The 21,517-nt window shown below is 52.0% G+C and overlaps 2 protein-coding genes across 2 annotated transcripts in view; both read right to left on the bottom strand.

The window, feature by feature from the left end:
• Nucleotides 1-15,780, bottom strand: part of GABPB2 (GA binding protein transcription factor subunit beta 2) — a 36,526-nt gene extending 20,746 nt beyond the window's left edge. Inside the window, exons 1-5 of the mRNA XM_056113450.1 lie at nucleotides 15,760-15,780; nucleotides 9,156-9,295; nucleotides 4,703-4,870; nucleotides 4,071-4,265; nucleotides 385-523 (exon numbers count right to left, since the gene is read on the bottom strand). Of these exons, the coding sequence (XP_055969425.1) occupies nucleotides 385-523; nucleotides 4,071-4,265; nucleotides 4,703-4,870; nucleotides 9,156-9,263 (610 nt within the window). The 5' untranslated portion in view covers nucleotides 9,264-9,295; nucleotides 15,760-15,780. The remainder of the gene's footprint in view (nucleotides 1-384; nucleotides 524-4,070; nucleotides 4,266-4,702; nucleotides 4,871-9,155; nucleotides 9,296-15,759) is intronic.
• A 1,790-nt stretch (nucleotides 15,781-17,570) lies between these two features.
• MLLT11 (MLLT11 transcription factor 7 cofactor) lies at nucleotides 17,571-18,833 on the bottom strand. Its single transcript, XM_056112361.1, has one exon. It carries the CDS (start codon nucleotides 18,825-18,827, stop codon nucleotides 18,558-18,560), a length of 270 nt encoding a protein of 89 aa, XP_055968336.1. The 5' UTR covers nucleotides 18,828-18,833; the 3' UTR covers nucleotides 17,571-18,557.
• Between the last annotated feature and the right edge of the window lie 2,684 nt (nucleotides 18,834-21,517).

Genomic DNA, 21,517 nt, shown 5'->3' with positions numbered 1-21,517 from the left:
AAAAATAGTATGAGACGAATATCAAAGGCCAGGAAAAACAGGGCCAGAAGGACTGACCAATGGTTGGAAGCTTGCCACAAGCGTGGGGGGCGGAGGGCAGTCAGGATACGGAAGGGACCAGGATGACAGGAACAGTTAGAAATGGTCACTCTGCACAAGAACTGAGGATTGAAAGCAGGCAAAGGGATATACGTGATGACCTTTCAGTATCTGCAATGCGAACCATGATGCCCAAAAAGAAAAGAGGAGAGAAAGTGTGTGCCGAAGAGGCAGGCAGCGGAGGGGCGCAAGGGAGGCTGGGGGGTGGGGGGGAGAGTGGGTGTTAGGGTACAGATATCCGTCTCGGGAAATGCTGTTTAAGCCGCTACGTCAGCAGAGTGGTACCTGGCGTGGCTTTGGTACTGGCTGAGGAGACGATGCCAGCCAGGCTGACAACTTCTCCTGAGGTGATGATGAATGGGGTGGCCACAGGTCCAGGGGTGCCTCTCTTGGGGAGAGCACTCAGTTGACTCTGCATTGCTTCCTAGAAAACAAGGCAGACTCTTTCAGACTCACAACACTTAACTTGCTTACTTTTTTTGTGGGAGGCATCCTAAGTGGTGGTTCAGGTCCCAAGAGTGGGGTCCAGGAACCTCTCCCAGTTACCTCAGCGTGGCTTTGGTCAGCCTGACGTTTGATCGGGGGTGGGGTGGGGGGGGCCTGTGATGCAGAGCAGAACATCCCAGCCGCACTCAGGGATGGAATTCTGGGCCCAGCATATGCAGAGCGTCAGAGTCAGAATGTTCATTAATGTTAGTTAAATAGTTACTGAAAAGCCACCCCCACACCCCAGTGCCCCGTCAAGAGGAACTGGTCCTGGCACAAAATGTCCTAGCTCAGAGTTTTCATTCAGGCTCCGGGTTTGGTTTATTTCTTCCGTGTTTATTTTCAGAATAGACCACCAGATATGTTAGGCGACTTTCCCAAGGTGCTAATTTCATTTCACAAAAGCAAAAAGGTGTATAATTTGTAATAACTTCTGGAAAATTCACCTACCCTGTATGAATCTTGTTCTCTGAAAAACAAACCAACCAACCAACCAACCAAAAAACCACCAAAACCTGAGGTGGGTGTCGTGACCAGCCCAGCCCTGCCAATCTCTGCTGGGCGACCTGCACTCAGCACCCCTGCCAAGACCTGCAGAGCGTGGAGCTCCCCAGAGCGCTCCAGTGTTCCATTCTGCCACTGAAGATATCCCTAAGAGAATATATTACCAGCAAATAAATGAGTGCCAGCTTTCAAAGTCGAGTTCCATATGCTACGCTTTTGCATCCAGGGACGTCTGTACAATTTCAGCACAAACATCTATTTATTATTTTACTTTCAGAAGCACTTTTCTACAAACTCATCACTAGTTAAAAACCAATTCCAGGGTAGGAGACAGCGTGGTCGCCAGGGCGCCGCCTAGCACTGCCCGCGTCAGCTCTGACCCCAGCACCGTGAGTCCCCGGCACGCGGCGAGGTGCAGCCCTGGAGGCCCCAGCACTACCCTGGGTCTGGGCAGCGCCAGCGCCGTGGGCCCCGGCATTCGGTCACCGGCCCGCTCGGCTGAGAACCCACAGTGGTTCCTGCCCGCAGACAAGCCAGTTACGATGTGACCTAAGCAGGGGAGGAAGAGTGGAGACGCCGCAGACCTGCCAGGGTCACCTGTGAGGACAGCTCGAGTGGAGTTCTGCCGTTTTTGAGAGGAGGAGGCTGTCGGTTGGGCCAGACCCTACGGTGCTTACACCTGGCTCTGCTCGGGCATCACTCCTGGCTGGGCTCAGAGGACCACATCAACCCAGGTTGGCTGTGTGCGAGACAAGTGCACTATCCTAGGTTCTGGACCACGGGCAATGTCCCTGGAGGAATCTTTGCATTCCCCATCTTAGAAATACTAGTTCAAGAAATAAATGGAGGCGAGCCTGACTGAGAGTACCACAGTAGGGTGCTTGCCGTGCATACAGCAGACCTGAGTTTGATGCCCTGGTACCCCCAAAATCCCATGAACTCTGCCAGGAATAAGGTCTGAGTACTACTGGGTATGGCCCCCTGCCACTCAAACAAGAAAGAAATGGAGGACTGGAGAGATGGTACAGTGGGTACAGTACTTGCCTTACACGTGGCAGACGCAGGTTCAATTCCCAAAGATAGTCACTGGAGCCCCAGCAGGAGTGATCCCTGAGTAAGCCGAGAGTAAGCCTTGAGCACTGCCAGGTGTGCCCCCAAAGTTAATAGATACGGACGTGTGGGAGAGAGCTCAAAGGGCTAGAGTGTCTCCTGGCATGCCGAGACCCTAGATCTGACCCCTGACATCACATGGGCCTCGGGACACTGCTAGACGTGGCCACCACACACCCCGCCTATGAACACTTCTGGATCTAGCCCAAGAGCTAAAAGAAAATTAATGGATGAAATGGTATCAATTAGCTTTTTATTCTAAAGTGGTTTCCATTTTTCTTTTTGGCCACTCCTGGCTCTGCACTCAGGGAAGGAATGACTCCTGGCAGGGCTGGGGAGACCATCTGGGATGCCAAGGATGGGTCGGCCGCGTGCAAGGTGGTTAACAGGCCCTGAGCTGGTTTTCTTATGACTCAGTATGACTCGATCAATAATAAATATAAATTAAGAGGTTTCTATTTTTATTTCGGGGGCGGGGAATTGGCCACAACCAATGATGTCCAGGGGTTACTCCTGGCAGTGCTCAGGGGACCATATGGGATGTCAGGGACCACACCCGGGTCAGCCGCATACCAGGCAAATGCCCTACCTCCTGTACTATCGCTCAAGACCCGAACAAGAAGATTTTTCATACTGTCCCAAATCCAGTTTAACTAGAAATAAAAGATTATCATGGATGGAAAAAAATTCTGAGGTCAAATAAATGTTACTTAAGAGTTACTAGCCAGGGGCTGGATCGATAGCATAGCGGGCAGGGCAGTTGCCTTGCCCGCAGACGACCCGGGTTCGATTCCCAGCATCCCATATGGTCCCCCGAGCACCGCCAGGAGTGATTCCCAAGTGCAGAGCCAGGAGTAACTCCTGAGCATTGCCGGGTGTGACCCAAAAAGAAAAAAAAAGAAAAAAGAAAAAAGAAAAAAGAGTTACTGGCCAGACCATTGTTCTTCAATCACCATGAATAACTGAATAATTCTGGGCTTTAAAAATATATATGTATTATCATTTTGTTTGCTCAGGGGTCATACCCAGCAATGCTGGAATAACTCTTGGTTTTCACTCCCTGCGGTGCTCAGGAGACCAAGGCACAAGTATTTCCTCAGCCCCCTCAGTATTAATGGGAGCAGTGAGTATCTCTTTGCCCCCAGTGGTATTAACAGGGACCAGTGAGTATTTCCTTGGTTTCATCAGCATTAACAGGGAGCGGTGAATATCTTCTCGGCCCCAGTAGTATTGACGGGGAGCAGTGAGTATCTCCTTGGTATCATTAGTATTCTTTTTGTTTTTTTTTTTTTTTTGGGGGGGTGAGACATGTTTGGGCCATACCCAGCAGTGCTCATGGATCAGTCCTGGTGGTGATCAGGACACACATGTGGCGCCAGGATCAGACTGGAGTCAGCTGCAGGTAAGGCGAATGCCCTGCCCGGTACCATCTCTCCAGCCCTAATAGGATTCTATTACAGGCACCTCACTCAGTGGTACTCGATGTACTGAGGGCCACACCTGGAGTCCTGGGGGTGGGGGCAGTTCCTGCAGTGCCAGGGACAGAACTCAGGGCCTGGCATGTGTTTGCACACATGGCATGTGCTCTACCCTTGAGTTTACCTGTGTCCTGAAATCTGATTTTTTAAAAAAAAAAAAAGACACTAATGGGACCAGAGAGGGTTCACTCCTGAGCACAGAGGCAGCAACAGTGCCCAGGCACTGCTGAACGAAAACAACAGCAACAAGAATGAATGCCATGAACCAGCAGGCTGAGACCTAATAGCAGTGCTACTTCGATAAGACAGGGGAGGTTCGGTTTTGACCCAGCTCCTGTAAAAACCACTTAAATTCAACTGAAGTACACTCTGGGGTATTAAAAAGAACCAGACCTGCAGGATGACCAGAATCTCGGCATTGTTCTTCTCCAGGGCTATGTCAAAGGCGGATTTGTCGAACTTGCTGGAAGCATTCACGTCAGCTCCGTACTTGATGAGCAGCTCGACAACATCTCGGTGGTGGTGTTCCGTGGCCCAGTGCAAAGCTGTCATCTTCAGCATGTCCTTGGCATTCACATCCGCACCATTCTGTCATGGAAAAAAAAAAGCCATTTTTTCAGACACTGCTTCAAGTAGCACAGACGCAAAAGCACATCACCAAGTACAGACTTCCACCGAGATTCTGCATATTCAATTTTACGTTACAGTCAAGAAATATCCAGGGGAAAAACATTTCTCAGGTTCTGTGAATGCTGACTGACATCACACCTTTGATAAATGGGTCTACCCTGGACAACACTGGGAAATGACAGCAGATGGGAGAGGAAGGGGAGAAAAATAAGATTTTTGTTGCATTTATTAATGCAACAACAACAACAAGATTAAAAACCAATACTCTCGTAGCAACAATGAGTCCTGGGAGATGCAACTTGGTGCCCCAAACTGTCAGAACCTGCATCTTTCCCGGGCAGTTTCCTTGCCCATGTGAGGAAGGAAGCAGAAGGCAGACGCCACTCTCGAATTACCCTGACAAGCAGCTCCACAATGTGCACGTGTCCATCGGCTGCGGCCATGTGCAAAGGGGTCCTGTCCACTTTGGTCCGGGCATCTCTGCTGACGCCTGCTCGCAGAAGCACTTCCGCCGTGGAATAATGACCATACTGGGCTGCAAGGTGCAGAGGTGATGTTCCAAGCTATGGGAAAATAATTATCATTGAATATCTTAAATTATTACTGGAGAAAGAGCCACGAACAGAGGTAAGTTCTAGGGCCCCTGTCTTCAATAATCCTGTTGGAGAGCGAGAACTGAAAAAATTACATAATACAAAAATTACATGAGAGACTGGAAAGAGTACAGGAAGTAAGGCACTTGCTTTGCATGTGGCCAACTCCAGTTTGGCCAACTATCACTGCTTATAGTCACCCAAGCACTGCCAGGGGTCACTCATGAGCAGAGCCAGAAACAGCCTGCGAGCACTAAAGGACGTGGCCCCACACAAAATGAAACAAAAAATATATGCAGTGCATCGAGGAGACAGTCAAAGGTCTGGTGCGCTTTGCACGTGGGTTCAGTCTCTGCCACTTCATGGTACCCACACATGACCAGGAGTGGCCCCTGGCACAGAGTTGGAGCAGCTCATAAGAACCATTGTGTGGCAAAAAAAGTCATAATAATAGCAGTGATATTCTAATGAGTGAATAACACGATCGACAATTAACTAAGTATAATGGGTTTAAGTCTTATGGATTTATCAAGCAAGAATTTCTTTTTTGGGGGGGAGGGGAATTAACACCCAGCAGTTCAGGGTTTTCTCCTGGTTCTGTGTTTGGGGATCACTGCTGGCAACAACAATGATCATATGGAGGGGGCCGTATGGGATGCCAGGGATCGAACCCAGGTCGGCAGGGTGCAAAGCAAATGTCTTAGCTGCTGTACTATCACTTCCGCCCCTAGCAAGGAAGATTTTTCTAATGTAAATTATTTGGGCCCTGAGATAGTACAGCAGATAAGGCACTTATTTGCCTTGCATGTGGCAAACCAGATTTGATACCCAGCACCCCATACAGTTTCCTACGCCTGGCCAGGAGTGATTTCTGAGCACAGAGCCAAGAGTAAGCCCTGAGCACTGCCAGGTGTGTTTCAAAAACAAGATTAATAAGTAAAAGTACGTGATTTTAAGCAGGGCTTGGAGGAAAGTGGAAAAATGGGTCAGATAAGAAAGAGCCCGAGCGAACTCAATGGGCTAAGTATACGCTTCTCATGCCACGTGCCCAGGACCACTGGGAGTGACTACAAACACAGATCTGGGAGAAGGACCCAAGTTCCACTAGATGTAGTCCCCAAACTAATAAGCTAGAATACAACAGAGACGCATTCTGAGTCACGTGTAAAGGGAAAGGCCAAGTATGTTCCAAATGACTTAGAAGGCCAGAGCCAAGGGCAGGAGCAGTGGGAAAGTGGGAAGGCGTTTGCCTTGTATGTGACCAACTAGGTTTAACAGCATCCTCTAAGGTCCCCTGAGCACCGCCAGGAGTAATTCCTGAGTACAGAGTCAGGAGTAACCCTTGACCATTACCCGGGATGGCCCTAAAACAAAACAAAAAAGGTCAGAGATGTGGGACGCTTGCCTTGCACGTGTCCAGCCTGGGTCTGATTTGACCCAGTTTCACTCCAACCCGAATGTGATCTCTAGAATCCCGTATGTCCCCACCCCCCCAAGCACCACCAAGAGGAACTCCTTAGTGCAGAGCCAGGAGTAGCCCTTGAGCACTGCTGGTTGTGTCCCAGAAAACAAAACCAAAAAAAAGACCAGAGACGTGACGTAGCTAAACACAGACCCTGCAGAGTGTTGGCATAACAAGACAACATAAACTTGCTACTGCCAACATGGTGTCCACGGCCCCAGTCAGCATGTGTGACATCAGAGTAAGTGAAGCAGGGAGCGTTACCTGGAGCCCTCATGCTGGCCAGAAGCCATTCTTCTCCTTGCATCATGATCCTGGTTTTAAGCCTATACAGATTTCATTTATTCTCTGCTTCATCTGTGCAGCTCTCTGCCTGACTGGATTTAATTCACATCGCTCTTTTCAGATCTATTTATAGAAATGCAAATCTCATGGGTTTCCTTTTCCTCCTTCATTCTGAAGTGCTAAGAACCTGCTGGCCTCTAAAGTTGTGAATTAATCATGCTAGAATAAAGGACAATTACTGACTGGTATAATTAGGCAACACTTACAAAATGTGTAAATTGTAAGCAAGCCTACTTCAGATCCTCAACAAAGAGCTTCTGAAGCTATGCGCTAAGATGGTCATCGGGCATCACTAAATGACACTTTCCTCTTTCATTTTTCAACAGAGGCAAAGGTACGAAGTAGCTACTCTATTCTTTATAAATCAAGACATTTTATTTGTTTTAGTTTTGGGGCCACACCTGGCTGTGCTCAGGGCTTACTCCTGGTTCTGCATTCAGCGATCACAACTAGAGACATTGCGGGGAGCATCTGGGGTGCCAGGGACTGAACACAGATTAGCAGCACGCAAGGCAAGCACCCCACCCACCGTACTATCTCTCCGGCCCCATAGCCAGGCCATTTTGGAGAAAAGGAAATAAAAAGTTGATAGTGTATTTATTTATTTTTGGTCTTTGGCCCACACCTGGCTGTGCTCAGGGCTTATCCCCGGTACTCAGGGATCACTCCTGGAGGTTCTGGGGGGACCATGTGGGGTGCCAGGGATTGATCCAGGGTGGCTATGTGCGAGGCAAGCACCCTGATTGCTGTCCGACTGCTTCAGTCCCAAAGAGTTAATAGTTTAGAAACATCCTTCTCTTACACTGATTCTTGTTTAATTTCTAGCTAATTATAGACGTCCAAGCCAGTGAGAAGTAGACCTCCAGAAAATGCTCTAAAATTTATTACAGAAAGTCACAAGTAGGGGCTGGAGTGATAGTACAGCAGGGAGGGCGTTTGCCTTGAGTGTGGCTGACCCGGGTTCGATCCCGAGCATCCCATATGGTCCTCTGAGCTACCGCCAGAAGTGATTTCCCAGTGCAGAGCCAGGAGAACGCCCTGGGCATTGCCAGATGTGACCCAAAAAGCCAAAAAAAGAAAGTCACATGAATATTACACCTAACAATTACACCCTATGAGTACGCAGGAGACTCTTACTTGGATCGCTGAAAGAAAAAAAAAAAATCAGATGAGACAAAGAAAATAAAGCCTGTATGGTGCTGAAGTGAGAGGGCACTGGCCTCGCACAGACCAACCCAGGTTCAATCTCTGGCCCCCCAGACTGTCTGGAGCACCTCTATGAGTGGCCCTGAGCACAGTCTGGGTTGAGTCCTAAGTACTGTTAGGTATGGCCCAAAAACAAAAAAAGAAAACTTGTAGAGATGAGCCTGAGTGATAGTACAGCCGGTATAGGGCGTTTGCCTTGACTGCGGCTGACACAGGTTGGATCCCTGGCATGCCATATGGTCCCCCGGGCACCACGAGGAGTAATTCCTGAGTGCAGAGCCAGGAATAACCCCCGATTATCACCAGATGTGATGAAAGAAAGAAAGAGAGCAAGCAAGCAAGCAAGCATTTAGGGAGAATGGGGCTGAAGGGAACGAGGAACAATCAAGAGGATGGGTTGGGGGCTGAAGCAAGAGCACAGCTGGCTTGCACGTGGCTGACACGGGTTCAATCTCCAGCATCCCATGCGGTCCCTCGAGCACCGCCAGGAGTAATTCCTGTAGGTGTTGATCCAAGAAACAACAAGCAAAAAAGAACAGTACAGAAGGGAGGTCACTTGCTTTGCATGCACTGATCTAGGACCGATCCCCGGCCCCCTATATGGTCCCCCCGTGCACCACCAGGAGTAATTCCTGAGTGCAGAACCAGGTGTAAGCCCCGAGTATCGCTGGGTATGGGCCAAGGAAAAGGAGGGTGCAGGGGGAGAAAGGAAAAAGAAAATCCCGCTTAGCCCTAAAGAAAATGTTTGCATCAGACCAGAGTGATAGTACAGTGAACAGGGCATCTGCCTTGCACACAGTGAACAGGGCATCTGCCTTGCACACAGTGAACAGGGCATCTGCCTTGCACACAGTCCACCCAGGTTCAAACTCCAGCACCCCATCTGGTTCCCAAGTCCCACCAGAAGTGAACCCTGAGCGCAGAGCCTGGAATAAGCCAGAGCACTGCTGATGTGGCGCAAATCTCACACACACACACACACACACACACACACACACACACACACACACACAAAGAAAACAGCTGGAGGAAGACGTGATTGCTTAGCAGGCTGAGTGCAGGAAGCCTGGATTCCTCGCAGCACTGATTCTCTCCCCAGTCCCTCTGAGAACCCCCGGGAGAAGCTGAGGGATCCCTGAGCACTAAGCAGGGAGTCATCCTGAGTACCACTGATCGTGGTACAAAAACAGAGCAAAGAAAAGTTGTAACAAAACAAGCTGGCAGTAACGGAAGACAGCTTACCCAGTCTGTGGTAAAAGGGGCACCATTCGCCATCAATGTTCTTACTTCATCGTCTTGGCCTTTTCTCGCCGCTTCTAGCAACCTCTTCCCCAAGTCCACCAGAGACATCTTTATGCATAGGAACACAAGTTTGCAGGAAGCTAGAATTCAAATCGAGGAAAACTACCTGTAACAAGGGTTCAGAGGACCTCTTGTACTTGAACATGTGTCAGATATTTTTTCTTTTTTGCTTGTGGGGCCGACCCAAGTTCGATTCCTCCGCCCCTCTCGGAGAGCCCGGCAAGCTACCGAGAGTATCTCGCCCACACCGCAGAGCCTGGCAAGCTCCCCGTGACGTATTCGATATGCCAGACACAGTAACAACAAAGTCTCCAATGGAGACGTTACTGGGCCCGCTCGAGCAAATCGATGAACAACGGGAGGACCGTGACCGTGACCATGCTTGTGGGGCCACACCAGGCCATGTTCAGGGGCTCTGTAGTCAAGGAACCATACGCGGCCCCGGATTTGAACCAGGGTTGCAACTGCTAGAGACACATGTGGGACAAGTGCCTTGGCCCCTGTGTCACCTCCCGTCCTGCGAGGTAGGCCCTCACCGGACGGCCTTGGTTACTGCCTTTCTATTCATCTGTAGTAACCCAGCATCTGGGAACGCTGCGGGTGCCTTCACAGTTGTGGAACGCTTCCTTCCCCCCTCTGAAACGGAGTTTAAGAAGCAATCAGGCTGGCAGTGCAGGTCCAAGGCTGCAGTGCTGCTCGGGCCACTGACGCCCTGCCCAAGGCCTCCGTGCTCAGCCCGGTGATGCTCAGGAGGACACGTGGCGGAGACCAAACCTGGGTTAGGAGGTGCCAGGCCAGCTCCCTCACTTTACTGCTTCAAAACGCCCAACTTTAGGGATGTGTGTCACAGGTTCCCGCCTTTCGAGGCTTAGAAATTGGCCTGTGCATGAAACAAGTTCAATGCCAGAGCGACAGTCCAGGAGTCGAGGCCCTACTCACAGCCGAGCCTGGCTCAATCTCCACCACTCATGTGACCCCCGAGTGCAGAACCAGGAGTAAGCCTGAGCACCACTGGGCGTGGCCCCCCAAACCAAAGCCATGAAGACCCTTAGTTCAACCATGAGCGATGCTGCAGAGCCTCAAGCATGCCCAGGCGTGGCCCTGCTGACCCCAGCCCAGGCCCAAGAATGAAACACGGGGCCCCGTGTTTAAGGAGTGGCCCCGAGCCCGAGTACTGCTTGGGAGGCAAAAACCCCAAGCAAACAAAAAACCAAGAATGTCCCCCAAACAGCATTTCATCCCTTTGAAAGGAACGTGGGTAGAAATACTGTTACACGAGGATATGAATACTCAGGTCTACAGTACTTCTAAAACATACACAAGGTGAGGGGGCCAGAGCAAGTTTGGCTTGGAAACGACTGACCCAGGCTGGGGTTGATCCCAACATCACATACGCACGGTGCACTGGCAGGAGAGATAGAGCCCAGGGCCAGGAGCTGGGTGTGACGGAAAAACAGGACAATTTGTAAGCCGCTGCAGTCGGCTGGTATCTCTGGCACCAAAATCCAAAATATTTTGTTGTTCCTCCTTCTGAATTTTCTCGGGCCACACAGGTGATGCTCAGGGGTTACTCCTGGCTCTGCACTCAGGAATTACTCCTGGCAGTGCCCTGGGATCATACGGGACCCTGGGTTGGCCGCATGCAAGGCAAATGCCCTACCAGCCATCCTACAGCTCCAGCCCCTAAATCCAAACTAATTTTGGCAAAATATTCCCTTTTTTTTCTTGGCTCACATTTTTTAATAACATGGCACAGTTGACATTACACAAGAAAGCGCCGCCGATGAGAACATGGGGAAGATTCAGTTGCTTCTCCTCTTTCCACATAGGATCTCGAAAGGACTTTATTACGTACAGGATAAACAGCAAAAAGGTTTGTTAGAACAATCTCTTTCTAATATTGAGAGCTACCAACTACAGCTCCAATGTACATATTCCTTGGATTTTTTTTAGTTGCCTTTTTTTTTTTTTTTTTTTTGCTTTTTGGGTCACACCCAGCGACACACAGGGGTTACTCCTGGCTCTGCACTCAGGAATTACTCCTGGCGGTGCTCGGGGGACCATGTGGGATGCTGGGAATCGAACCCGGGTCGGCCGCTTGCAAGGCAAACGCCCTACCCACTGTGCTATCTCTCCAGCCCCTTTTTTTTAGTTGTCTCTAAAAAAAAAATAAACACTGCACAACATCTGGAGTTCACAAAATCTGAAGCTCACAACTAAACCTTCGTTTACTACTAAAATAGATCTCTCTGCTTATTAGAAACAATGGTCTGTAGTTAACCTTTTTTTCTTTTCCTTGCAAAAACAGGTCAAAAACAACATCAGCTAGCACTTTAATATACTAGAAGACCAAATGGAACTAATTTTTTTCATACATATATCTTATGGTCGTGATCGTGATATCTTACAGTCCAGTAGACAAGATATATTGTATTTCTCTGCTAGTAAAGTCATAGTCTCTCCAAATATGTAGACAAGAGGCTTAATGTACTATAAAAGTATTATGAAGAGACATTAAGAGATTGATGCAAACTCAAAAGCACGCACAAGACTTGGTCTCTGCCCCCTCTCATCCTCTGTAATTCTCCCTGGCTCCACCATGGCCATCCCCAGCCCTGATCACTGACAGGAAGCCACGAGTCACATCAGGAAATGTTCGTCAGCTAAGAAACACAGTGAAAACATAATCTATCATCTTAGAAAACGTGAAGCTTAAAAAAAAAGGAAAGAGAACGTGAAGCTTTCTTTCAGGATACGTTTGGGGTGGAATGAAATCGCGTCACGAAACAAGGAGGCGTGAACAGACAGGGGCCGGGATGCATGACACAAGGCATGGGTCCCACATGGGGTTGGGGGTAGCATGTGTGAGATCACGTGACTGGTGACGGTGGTGACATGCTGGCGACCTGCCTGTGTCCCCTGATTCTGGCATCTGACAACTGCCATCCTCCCCGGCACTGGTCGCTCACGACCTCGGCTACCTTTCAGGATGGGGCTCTGTCCCCCGGCCCCCCACCTGCCCCCAGAGCCCATAAGCGGGTCTTCAGATGCAAACTTTCAGCCTCGGGTCCAAACTGCAAAATTAGGATATTTCTCCATTTGAAAAAACAAGCAAGGAAAACAGAGTTGTATCACATAAGCGCTTGTTCAGGGAAAATAGGACCTTAAGTATGTTGTAAATGGATTCGAAAAGGCTTCTCTGAGTTAGAAGGGCTTTTGTGCAAAGCCCTGATATTCAGTGCGTAGTCGAAGGGTTTAGCTGTCTCTAACAATCTATGGGAACACAGCCATGGCAGGCTGTACTCACTGATATTAGGTCTGCAAACAGCACATTTTTTTTTTTTGCTTTTTGGGTCACACCCGGCGATGCACAGGGGTTACTCCTGGCTTTGCACTCAGGAATCACTCCTGGCGGAGCTCGGGGGACCATATGGGATGCTGGGAATCGAGGCCGGGTCGGCCGCGTGCAAGGCAAACGCCCTACCCGCTGTGCTATCGCTCCAACCCCGAAACAGCACATTTTAAAGAAGAGTTAATGTATTATGTGACTTAATCTTTATCTATTTACATCTGTACAAAGCTCTCATCTTACCCTTTTGCATATAGGAACCATTAGCTCACGAAGCAATCTCTTTTCACACAGCTATGTACATGGCCTTCCCTTGTCATCTGAGAGCTTTTGCAGGATGGAGTGTGTGGATACTGAGCAAACCCTCCCTCCCCCCATGACCACCCCCTCCCTGGAGTGGGGGGGGGGGAACAAACCAAAAAACCAAAAATCACCAAAATCAGTATGGGAAGTCATCTTCACTGTTTTGGTTCTGACTGCAAACGTTGGACACGAGAAACCAAAAGAGCAGGAGATAATGAGGACGTAGGACTTGGCTGAAAGACCTGAAAAAATTCCAACATCTAATTGGCAAAATATTCTTAAACATTTTTTGCACTGTAGCCTCCACGGGGGCTGGAGCGATAGCACAGCGGGCAGGGCGTTTGCCTTGCACGCAGATTCAATTCCTCCGTCCCTCTCCGAGAGGCCGGCAAGCCACTGGAGTATCCTGCCCACATGGCAGAGCCTGGCAAGCTCCCAGCCGCGTGCGTATCCGATATGCCAAAAGCGGTAACAAGAAGTCTCACAATGGAGACGTTACCGATGCAAGAGGAAAGTGCAGTGCTACGGTCTTCACCTATATGTCAATTTTACATTTCCTTCTTCATATTCATCAGTACCACTGTAATGGCAAGCCACCCAACTTGATCATTCCATTCTGCTTCAGGTGGGGGTGCACTCCTGGTGACGCCAGGAAGCTATGAAGAGCCAGGGATTCAACCCAAGGCTCCCTCATGCGATGCTGGTACCCCCAGCCCTCTGGGACGGCTCTGCTGGGGCTGTCACCCCATTCTTCAATTCGTCCCGAAAAGCTTCATTTCTTACCATCAAAAGAGGCAGTTACACTTTTGGATGAGATTGTAAATATAGGGGCCAGCACCTCACACTGTCCCCTGAGCACTGCCAGGAATGATCTTTGAGTGCAGAACCAGAAATAAGCCCTGAGCACCCCCTGGTGTGACCCTCCCCCCCCCAAAAAAAAACAAAGCCCGAGAATAAGCGTGTTCATTATTTGAAATACTCCTGCAGGGCCTAGGGTTGTGGCTCTACGCTCAAGCAGTTACTTTTGGATGTGAGGCTCTGGGCTCAACCGCCGCGCCCCCAGCCCCACCTTCAAGTCTCCTAGCAGGCTCCTGGAGGTTTCATTCTCCCCTTATCCTTTTATATTATTTTTTGGGGGGTGAAATCTTGGGGTTTCTGTGTGCAGTGTGTGTGTGTGGTCCAAGCTCTATGAGCATCTCGCAGATCCAGTTACTTGGGTGTGGTTTCTGACAGTTCTGGGGTCGTATTCAGTGGTAGACTCGGGCTCCCGTATCCAAAACATGGGGCCCTGCCCTTCAGACCTGCATATGTTCTTAAAATAACAGCATGGGGGGCTGGAGAGATAGCACAGCGGGTAGGGCGTTTGCCTTGCACGCAGCCGACCCGGGTTCGATTCCCAGCGTCCCATATGGTCCCCTGAGCACCGCAAGGGGTGATTCCTGAGTGCAGAACCAGGAGTAACCCCTGTGCATCACCAGCTGTGACCCAAAAAGAAAAGAAAATAAATAAAAATTCATCCTGAGGGCTGGAGCGATAGCACGGCGGGTAGGGCGTCTGCCTTGCACGCAGCCAACCCGGGTTCGATTCCCAGCATCCCATAGGGTCCCCTGAGCACCGCCGGGAGTAACTCCTGAGTGCAGAGCCAGGAGCAACCCGAGCGTTGCCAAGTGTGACCCAAAAAGCAAAAAATAAATAAATAAATAAAAAATAACAGCATGGGGGGGCTGGAGAGATAGCCCAGCGGGTAGGGCGTTTGCCTTGCACGCGGCCGACCCGGGTTCGATTCCCAGCATCCCATAGGGTCCCCTGAGCACCGCCAGGAGTTAATTCCTGAGTGCAGAGCCAGGAGTAACCCCCTGAGCACCGCCGGGTGTGACCCCAAAAACCAAAATAAATAAATAAATAAAATTAAAAAAAAAAATAACAGCATGGGGGAGAGGGGCAGCGCAATCCAGCCGAGAGGGCACTTGCCCTGGACGCAGGGGTCCCACCTTGCGCGGAGTCCATCCATCTCAGGTCCCCAGAGCCCTGCCACGAGGGACCCCCCCCCCCACGCACCCAGCGAGCGCAGAGACAGGAGCAACCCCTGAGCACCTCCCAACTCTTGCGGGTGTGCCCTCCCAGAACAAAAAAAAAATAATAATAAATAAATAAGCATCCTGGGGTGCAGGTGCTGCTCCCCAAGTGCAAGGTACCTAGCAGACCACGGTCCGATTGGACCGGGCCCCAGAGTCTGGAAGGATCGGGGGCAAAGCACGAGCCCCCCCACCCGGCTTCCCCAAACGCTGGTGCAAGAACCTTTCCACAAACGGGCTTGCACCGCGCTGCAACGCAGCACCCTATGCACTGCCGGGGCGTGGTGACAGCGGAATCTGGGTGCTAAACACAGGATGCCCCGAACCCTCGCAGGAGGGCAGGGTGGGGCAAAACGGTCCCGCGAAAATACGGTCCCAGCTGGTCCACGGCGGTGTCGTTCTGCTGCAGCGGAACCAACCACGGGATGATCTCTGTTTTTTGCATTTTGCATTTTGCATTTTGCTTTTGGGGTCGCACCCCGCGATGCTCGGGGGCCACCCCTGGCGGGGGGGATGGGGGGGACGCACGGGATGCAAAGCAAACGCCCTCCCGCTCGGGGCCCCGCAGCCGTTTTCCGGGGGCCCCCCGAGGAGGGAGACCACGTGCTCCCGGCCGAGCGGGGGGCTGCGGGGGGCTGCGGGGGGCTGCGGGTCCGGCTCCGCCCCCCGCGCGCGGCCCCGAACACGCCCCGGAGCGCGCAGGGCCCGGCCCGGCCCCGGCGCCGCGCTGCCCCCTGGCGGCCACCCCGCGCCCAGCGCCGGCCCTCGCCCCCCGCAGCCCCCTCCCCTGCCCCTCCGGCCCCCCGCGCCCCCTCACCTCGTCCGCGACGCCGCCGGCCGCGCCCTGCGGGGACGGGGGGCGCGGGCCGCGCATAGACGCGGGCCGGGGCCTCCCCCGCGCGGGGCTACGGGGGCGGCAAGATGGCGGACCGGAAGTGCCCGCGGCCGAGCGCGGCCGGCGGAGGAATCCGCGGGGCGGGGGTACCGGGAGGCCGGTTCGACCCAGCCGATCGCGCGGGGACGCGCCGCCGGGCCTCGCTGCCTCCCCGCCGAGTGGCTTTTGGGGAGAAACGGCGCGTATCGGAGGCGTCCCGGGCAGGACTACTTGGCCTGGCGGAGGGCGGCGGTGACGCGGCCCGCCGCGCGTGTAGTTCCGGCCGGGACTCTCCGCGCGCGTCGGCTCGGCGCGGGGGAGGCTCGCTCGGTCCTCGGGCCGGCGCCCGGTGCTCCCGCCCGGGTCCGAGCCGGCGCTCGATGCTCCCGCCCGGGTCCGAGCCGGCTCACGATGCTCCCGCCCGGGTCCGAGCCGGCTCACGATGCTCTCGCCCGGGTCCGAGCCGGCTCCCGGTGCTCCCGCCCGGGTCCGAGCCGGCTCCCGGTGCTCCCGCCCGGGTCCGAGCTAGTTCACGGTGCTCCCGCCCAGGTCCGAGCCTGCTCCCGGTGCTCCCGCCCGGGTCCGAGCCGGCTCACGATGCTCTCGCCCGGGTCCGAGCCGGCTCCCGGTGCTCCCGCCTGGGTCCGAGCCGGCTCCCGGTGCTCCCGCCCGGGTCCGAGCCAGCTCACGATGCTCCCGCCCGGGTCCGAGCTAGTTCACGGTGCTCCCGCCCAGGTCCGAGCCTGCTCCCGGTGCTCCCGCCCGGGTCCGAGCCAGTTCACGATGCTCCCGCCCGGGTCCGAGCCGGCTCACAGTGCTCCCGCCCGGGTCCGAGCCAGCTCCCGGTGCTCCCGCCCGGGTCCGAGCTAGTTCACGGTGCTCCCGCCCGGGTCCGAGCCAGCGCCCGGTGCTCCCGCCCGGGTCCGAGCCGGCTCACGATGCTCCCGCCCGGGTCCGAGCCAGCTCCCGGTGCTCCCGCCCGGGTCCGAGCTAGTTCACGGTGCTCCCGCCCGGGTCCGAGCCAGCGCCCGGTGCTCCCGCCCGGGTCCGAGCCGGCTCACGATGCTCCCGCCCAGGTCCGAGCCGGCTCACAGTGCTCCCGCCCGGGTCCGAGCCAGCGCCCGGTGCTCCCGCCCGGGTCCGAGCCTGCTCCCGGTGCTCCCGCCCGGGTCCGAGCCAGCTCACGATGCTCCCGCCCGGGTCCGAGCCAGCTCACAGTGCTCCCGCCCGGGTCCGAGCCAGCTCCCGGTGCTCCCGCCCGGGTCCGAGCTAGTTCACGGTGCTCCCGCCCGGGTCCGAGCCTGCTCCCGGTGCTCCCGCCCGGGTCGAGCGGGGGGCCACGTGCTTACCAGGGGTCCCCGCAGTCGGTCAAGCGGACCCGCTGCCCGGGACTCGCGCTGGTGTCCCCTTTCGGGCTCTGGGCCACACCCAGCAGTGCTCGGGCCTTTGCAACCGAGAATTCTTACCTCGAATAGTGTTGGTGAAGCCAAAGAGGAGTTGATCACTATTTCCTTCCTAAATCATTTCGATTTTTTTTTTTTTAAAAAAACCCTTTTCCTCATTCCCTATAGGTGCAACCAGAAGGTTTACTTAAACGTGCAAAGATGACTCAATGCTTCCTCAAAGTCGAGTCTCGGGGAAAAACATCTAAGTGGAAGGTGAAACCCAGGGTGACTTGGAGGTCCTTAACCACTGGCCTGTGGCGGGAAGAAGACAAACAGATTCATTTCTGGGATTGAGTGTCTTTATTAAATAAAAGTGAATGGCACAAGTTGGCAGCAGTCGTCCTGGGGAGGAGGGAGACAAGGTGTCCGATCAGGAAAACTGCATCTCAAGGTCTCCAGTGAGCTCAAGACCTGTGCTGACATGTTACACAACTGACAGGTCCAATTGTCAACTGGGCTTTGTAAATTATCAAAGGCAATCAAATACTAGTCACCCAACGCTCTGCTGCTCGGAACTTTTATAACAGCACGACTGCGTCTTGAGACCTGAAATTAGTAGTTTTCTCTCTTTTTGATCTTAACTTTCTTTTTAATATATGCTGGGAATCAAATCCAGAGGCTCATAGCCAGGAAGAACCGCATATCCCTAGCCCCGAAAATCAATTCTTTTTCTCGGCATTTTTCAGCGCACAGGAGCAAAGTTGTAAAGTGGACAGGCTCAATCTAGCAATATGGCAATTTCAGAAATAGTTTCGTGCCTTTCCCTCCCCATTTCACATGATGTACAATCTCATTTTATACCACCTCCTGTACTTTCTCTGCAAGCGTCTAACAAGCAGGATCGATAAGCAATCTTAGAAATCCACCGTTCTCGCAGCAAATATCAAATTAAAACTGCAAATGTTTTCATCGACCCTTAAAGAACTCTTAGTGTTTACTCCCAGTTGCAAGACATTAGGAGATCTGAGCAATCTGAAGCTGATTAAAATGGGGGAAAAATTAGCCCTCCATTTTAAACTCCTGCATTACTCTTGGGTGCCCCCATCAGGCCTCTTTCCTGGAATTAATATCTGGGAACAAAGACTTGGCTTGAACCCTTTTGTGCCTTGAAGGTTTTGAGAGAAATCAGTAAGACAAATCCATAAATAAATAAATACATGAATAAATAAATAAATACAACACAACTCTGGCACCACCTCCACGCGAGAGAGGGGAGTAGCAAGATTAAAATGGGGGAAGGGTGGGAAGGGGCTTGGGAGGGAAAACAGGACAGGTGGAGGGAGAGAAGTCTTGGCCTCAGAGTAATTCCGATTCAAAGGAGTGGATGCTGGCTATGGGCGCCCTCCAGAAGTTGAAGGTGCTGTACTCCAGGAGGACGTCACCTTCGGGTGTCTTCTGCTCTGCTCCGGTGGCTTGCCCGGTCATTTTCCCAGTGGTGCTATTTTTGCTCTGGTAGGTAGATGCATCGGACAGACCCAGATCCTCCAGCTCTGACAGATCCAATTCCGGAATGGGCATCCTCCAGAAAAGAAACGAGTTGTACTGGCTACTCACTGGGTCCCTCATAACTTCCTAGGAAGAAACCACTTGTCAGTCCATAAGTCAGCACCCTCTGGGGCACCGTGGGTAGGGGGTTTGCCTTGCATGCGGTCAACTGAGGTTTGATCCCCAGCAGTCTGGATGGTCCCCTGAGCCCCTCCAACAGTGATTCCTGAGTGCAGAGCCAGGAGTAAGCCCCAGGCACCACTGGGTGTGGCCCAAAAACCAACCCCCGCAAAACAGTCACCGTCTGTGGACTGTGGCCTTTCCTTACTGAGAAATTTGGCATCCCAATTTGTCCATTCATAATCTAAGTTCCTAGGCCTAGCTTCAGGAACCCTTCTCAACCATTTTCTGTGGTTTTCTAACTTCAGTGTGTTGTTCTGTACACTGCCTTTCTCACACACACACACACACACACACACACACACACACACTTGGATTAACTCCCGCCTTTTCTTCCCCCTTGGAAAACTCAGGGCCCGGCACGAAAGGTTCATGCGCACTGTTGGAACTGGCTTCACAGCCACCTGGCCTGACTTCACTGCCTGCCTGCTGCCTCTGAGCCATTTTAGGGCCGGATTCTGGGCTTTCTAGAATCTGGCTCCATGTTTTACACCAGCAGGACATTCTCCACTAGCTAGACTCCTTGCTCTTTGGCTTAAATCCCTCCACTCTCCACCTTAAAACATTATCAAGGTCCTTAAAGAATCTTTCCCCTGAGCACTTTTCATTCCTGCTAAGACTTGACTTTTTCCTCCCTTTGGTTGACTGGGTTCATGGTATCAGTGAAAAGTCCTTCCATTACAATTCAGTTCTTATTTTCCTCCTTCAAAAGTGCTGGCTTTCCCACCACAGAGGCAGGGTGGGATGGGGGTTGGGGGGTGGGAGGGATACTGGAACCCGTGGTGGTGGGAAATGGGCACTGGTGGAGGGATGGGTACTTGATCATTGTATGACTGAAACCCAAGCACAAAAATTTCTAAGTCTACAACTGTACCTCATGGTGTTTCATTAATAAAAACTAAAATAAAAAAATTTTTTTAAATAGTGCTGGCTTTTACACACATAAAGACATCCAAACCCCCACCCCCCCTCCCACCCTGGACCTTTTGTTTTGTTTTGGGGTCATACCTGGAGATGTTCAGGGATGACTCCTGGCTCTGCACTCAGGAATCGCTCTTGGATGTGCTCATTCCTCACCCCCAATCCCCATCCTCAAACCCTTTAATACAATGAACACTTGTGGCTCCCATCCAGCTAAGGCTTCTGGGTCTGTTTCTCCTTATCCTACAAAACCCAGGTTTAAAAAGAACCATCCTAGGGCGTGACAGGAGCCCTTTCTCTCAGGTCAGTATTATGGGATACCTGATAAGGAGACCAAATGATCTTTACATTTCCAGCAAGGAAAATGAGATTGGAAGGAGGGTATATTTTGTTTTTGTTTTTGGAGGGAAGGTTTGAAGCCACAACTGACTAAGCTCGAGCCTTCCTCCTGGCACTGTGCTCAGGAATCATTTCAGGCAGGATTGAAGTGGTGCTGGAATTGAACCGGTTCAGCTGCCAAGGCAAGTTCCTTAACCCCTGTATTCTCTCTCCAGCCCAAAGAAGTTTGTTTGTTTAAACAGAAATTGATAATTTTCCATACTTAGGCTGGAGTGAGAGCACAGCAGGTAGGGCATTTGCCTTGCATGTGGCTGACCCGGGTTCGATTCCTTCATCCCTCTCGGAAAACCTGGAAGCTACCAAGAGTATCCTGCCCACATGGCAGAGCCTGGCAAGCTCCCCGTGGCGTATTCGATATGCCAAAGACAGTAACAACAAGTCTCACGATGGAGACGTTACTGGTGCCCGCTCGAGCAAATCGATGAACATTGGGAGGACAGTACTACAATGCTACTTTAGTGATCACTTCTGTGATGGTTCCCGCTTGAACATCCCAGCTACACCCTAACGGTTCCAGGACATCTCCAACAGTCTCCACCCTTTGCTGCCAACCAGTCAAGGAAGAGGCAAGAAGTATTAGCTGAAATGTTCCCAAAGGAGAACATTCCAGTGGCTGCAAAAATAGAACCTCCATTTCAAAGGTTTTCCTCCAACACGTTCTCTTGGCTCACACCAGGTCTTAAGAACTCTAAATAGCATCTTAAAGGCAACCCCAAATGCCTCCATTAATATGTCAGACAGACATGACCAGTGCTGTGGAGACATTATATAATGGCCCTGAATGTGAAATGTCTGTGAGGCCAGAGAAACGACAGTACCTTAGAGCACTGTTATGTGGGGTGGGGAGAGGATGGGCAGGGGATGAGCCTTAGGAATAGTGAGTGGGCAGCCAAGGAAGTTTTTCATGTCCAAAAAGAAATTCTGGTCTTTTCCCTCTCGGGTTCCCATTTCAAAAGAAGCCTTGGGAACTGATCATTACTCAGCAGAGAAACTGCTTCGGAAAATGATGTGAGGACTAGAACAGGGCAGGGAAGCGTGGTAATAAGGTGAGGTCATCGTTCAGGGATACTCAGCCTCACCAGCCCCAGGCTAACCGGCAGGGACAGGTGCACAGAAAGAGAAAAGAGACCACAGAAAGTGTCCATCTGCCAGCCCCTACGAATGTGAGATCTTGGACTGAAAAATCCTAAAGGGTCAGAGAAATGGGTCGGATGCCCGCCTAGCATTCCATACTCTCTGAGGCTGCCAGCCGTGACTTTTGAGTGCGGAGC

This window comes from Sorex fumeus, unplaced genomic scaffold (assembly GCF_029834395.1).
Source record: "Sorex fumeus unplaced genomic scaffold, SorFum_2.1 ptg000001l, whole genome shotgun sequence".
Lineage (NCBI taxonomy): Eukaryota > Metazoa > Chordata > Mammalia > Eulipotyphla > Soricidae > Sorex > Sorex fumeus.
Note: the sequence above shows the minus strand (reverse complement) of the source record. Positions and strands in the feature narration are given on the sequence as shown.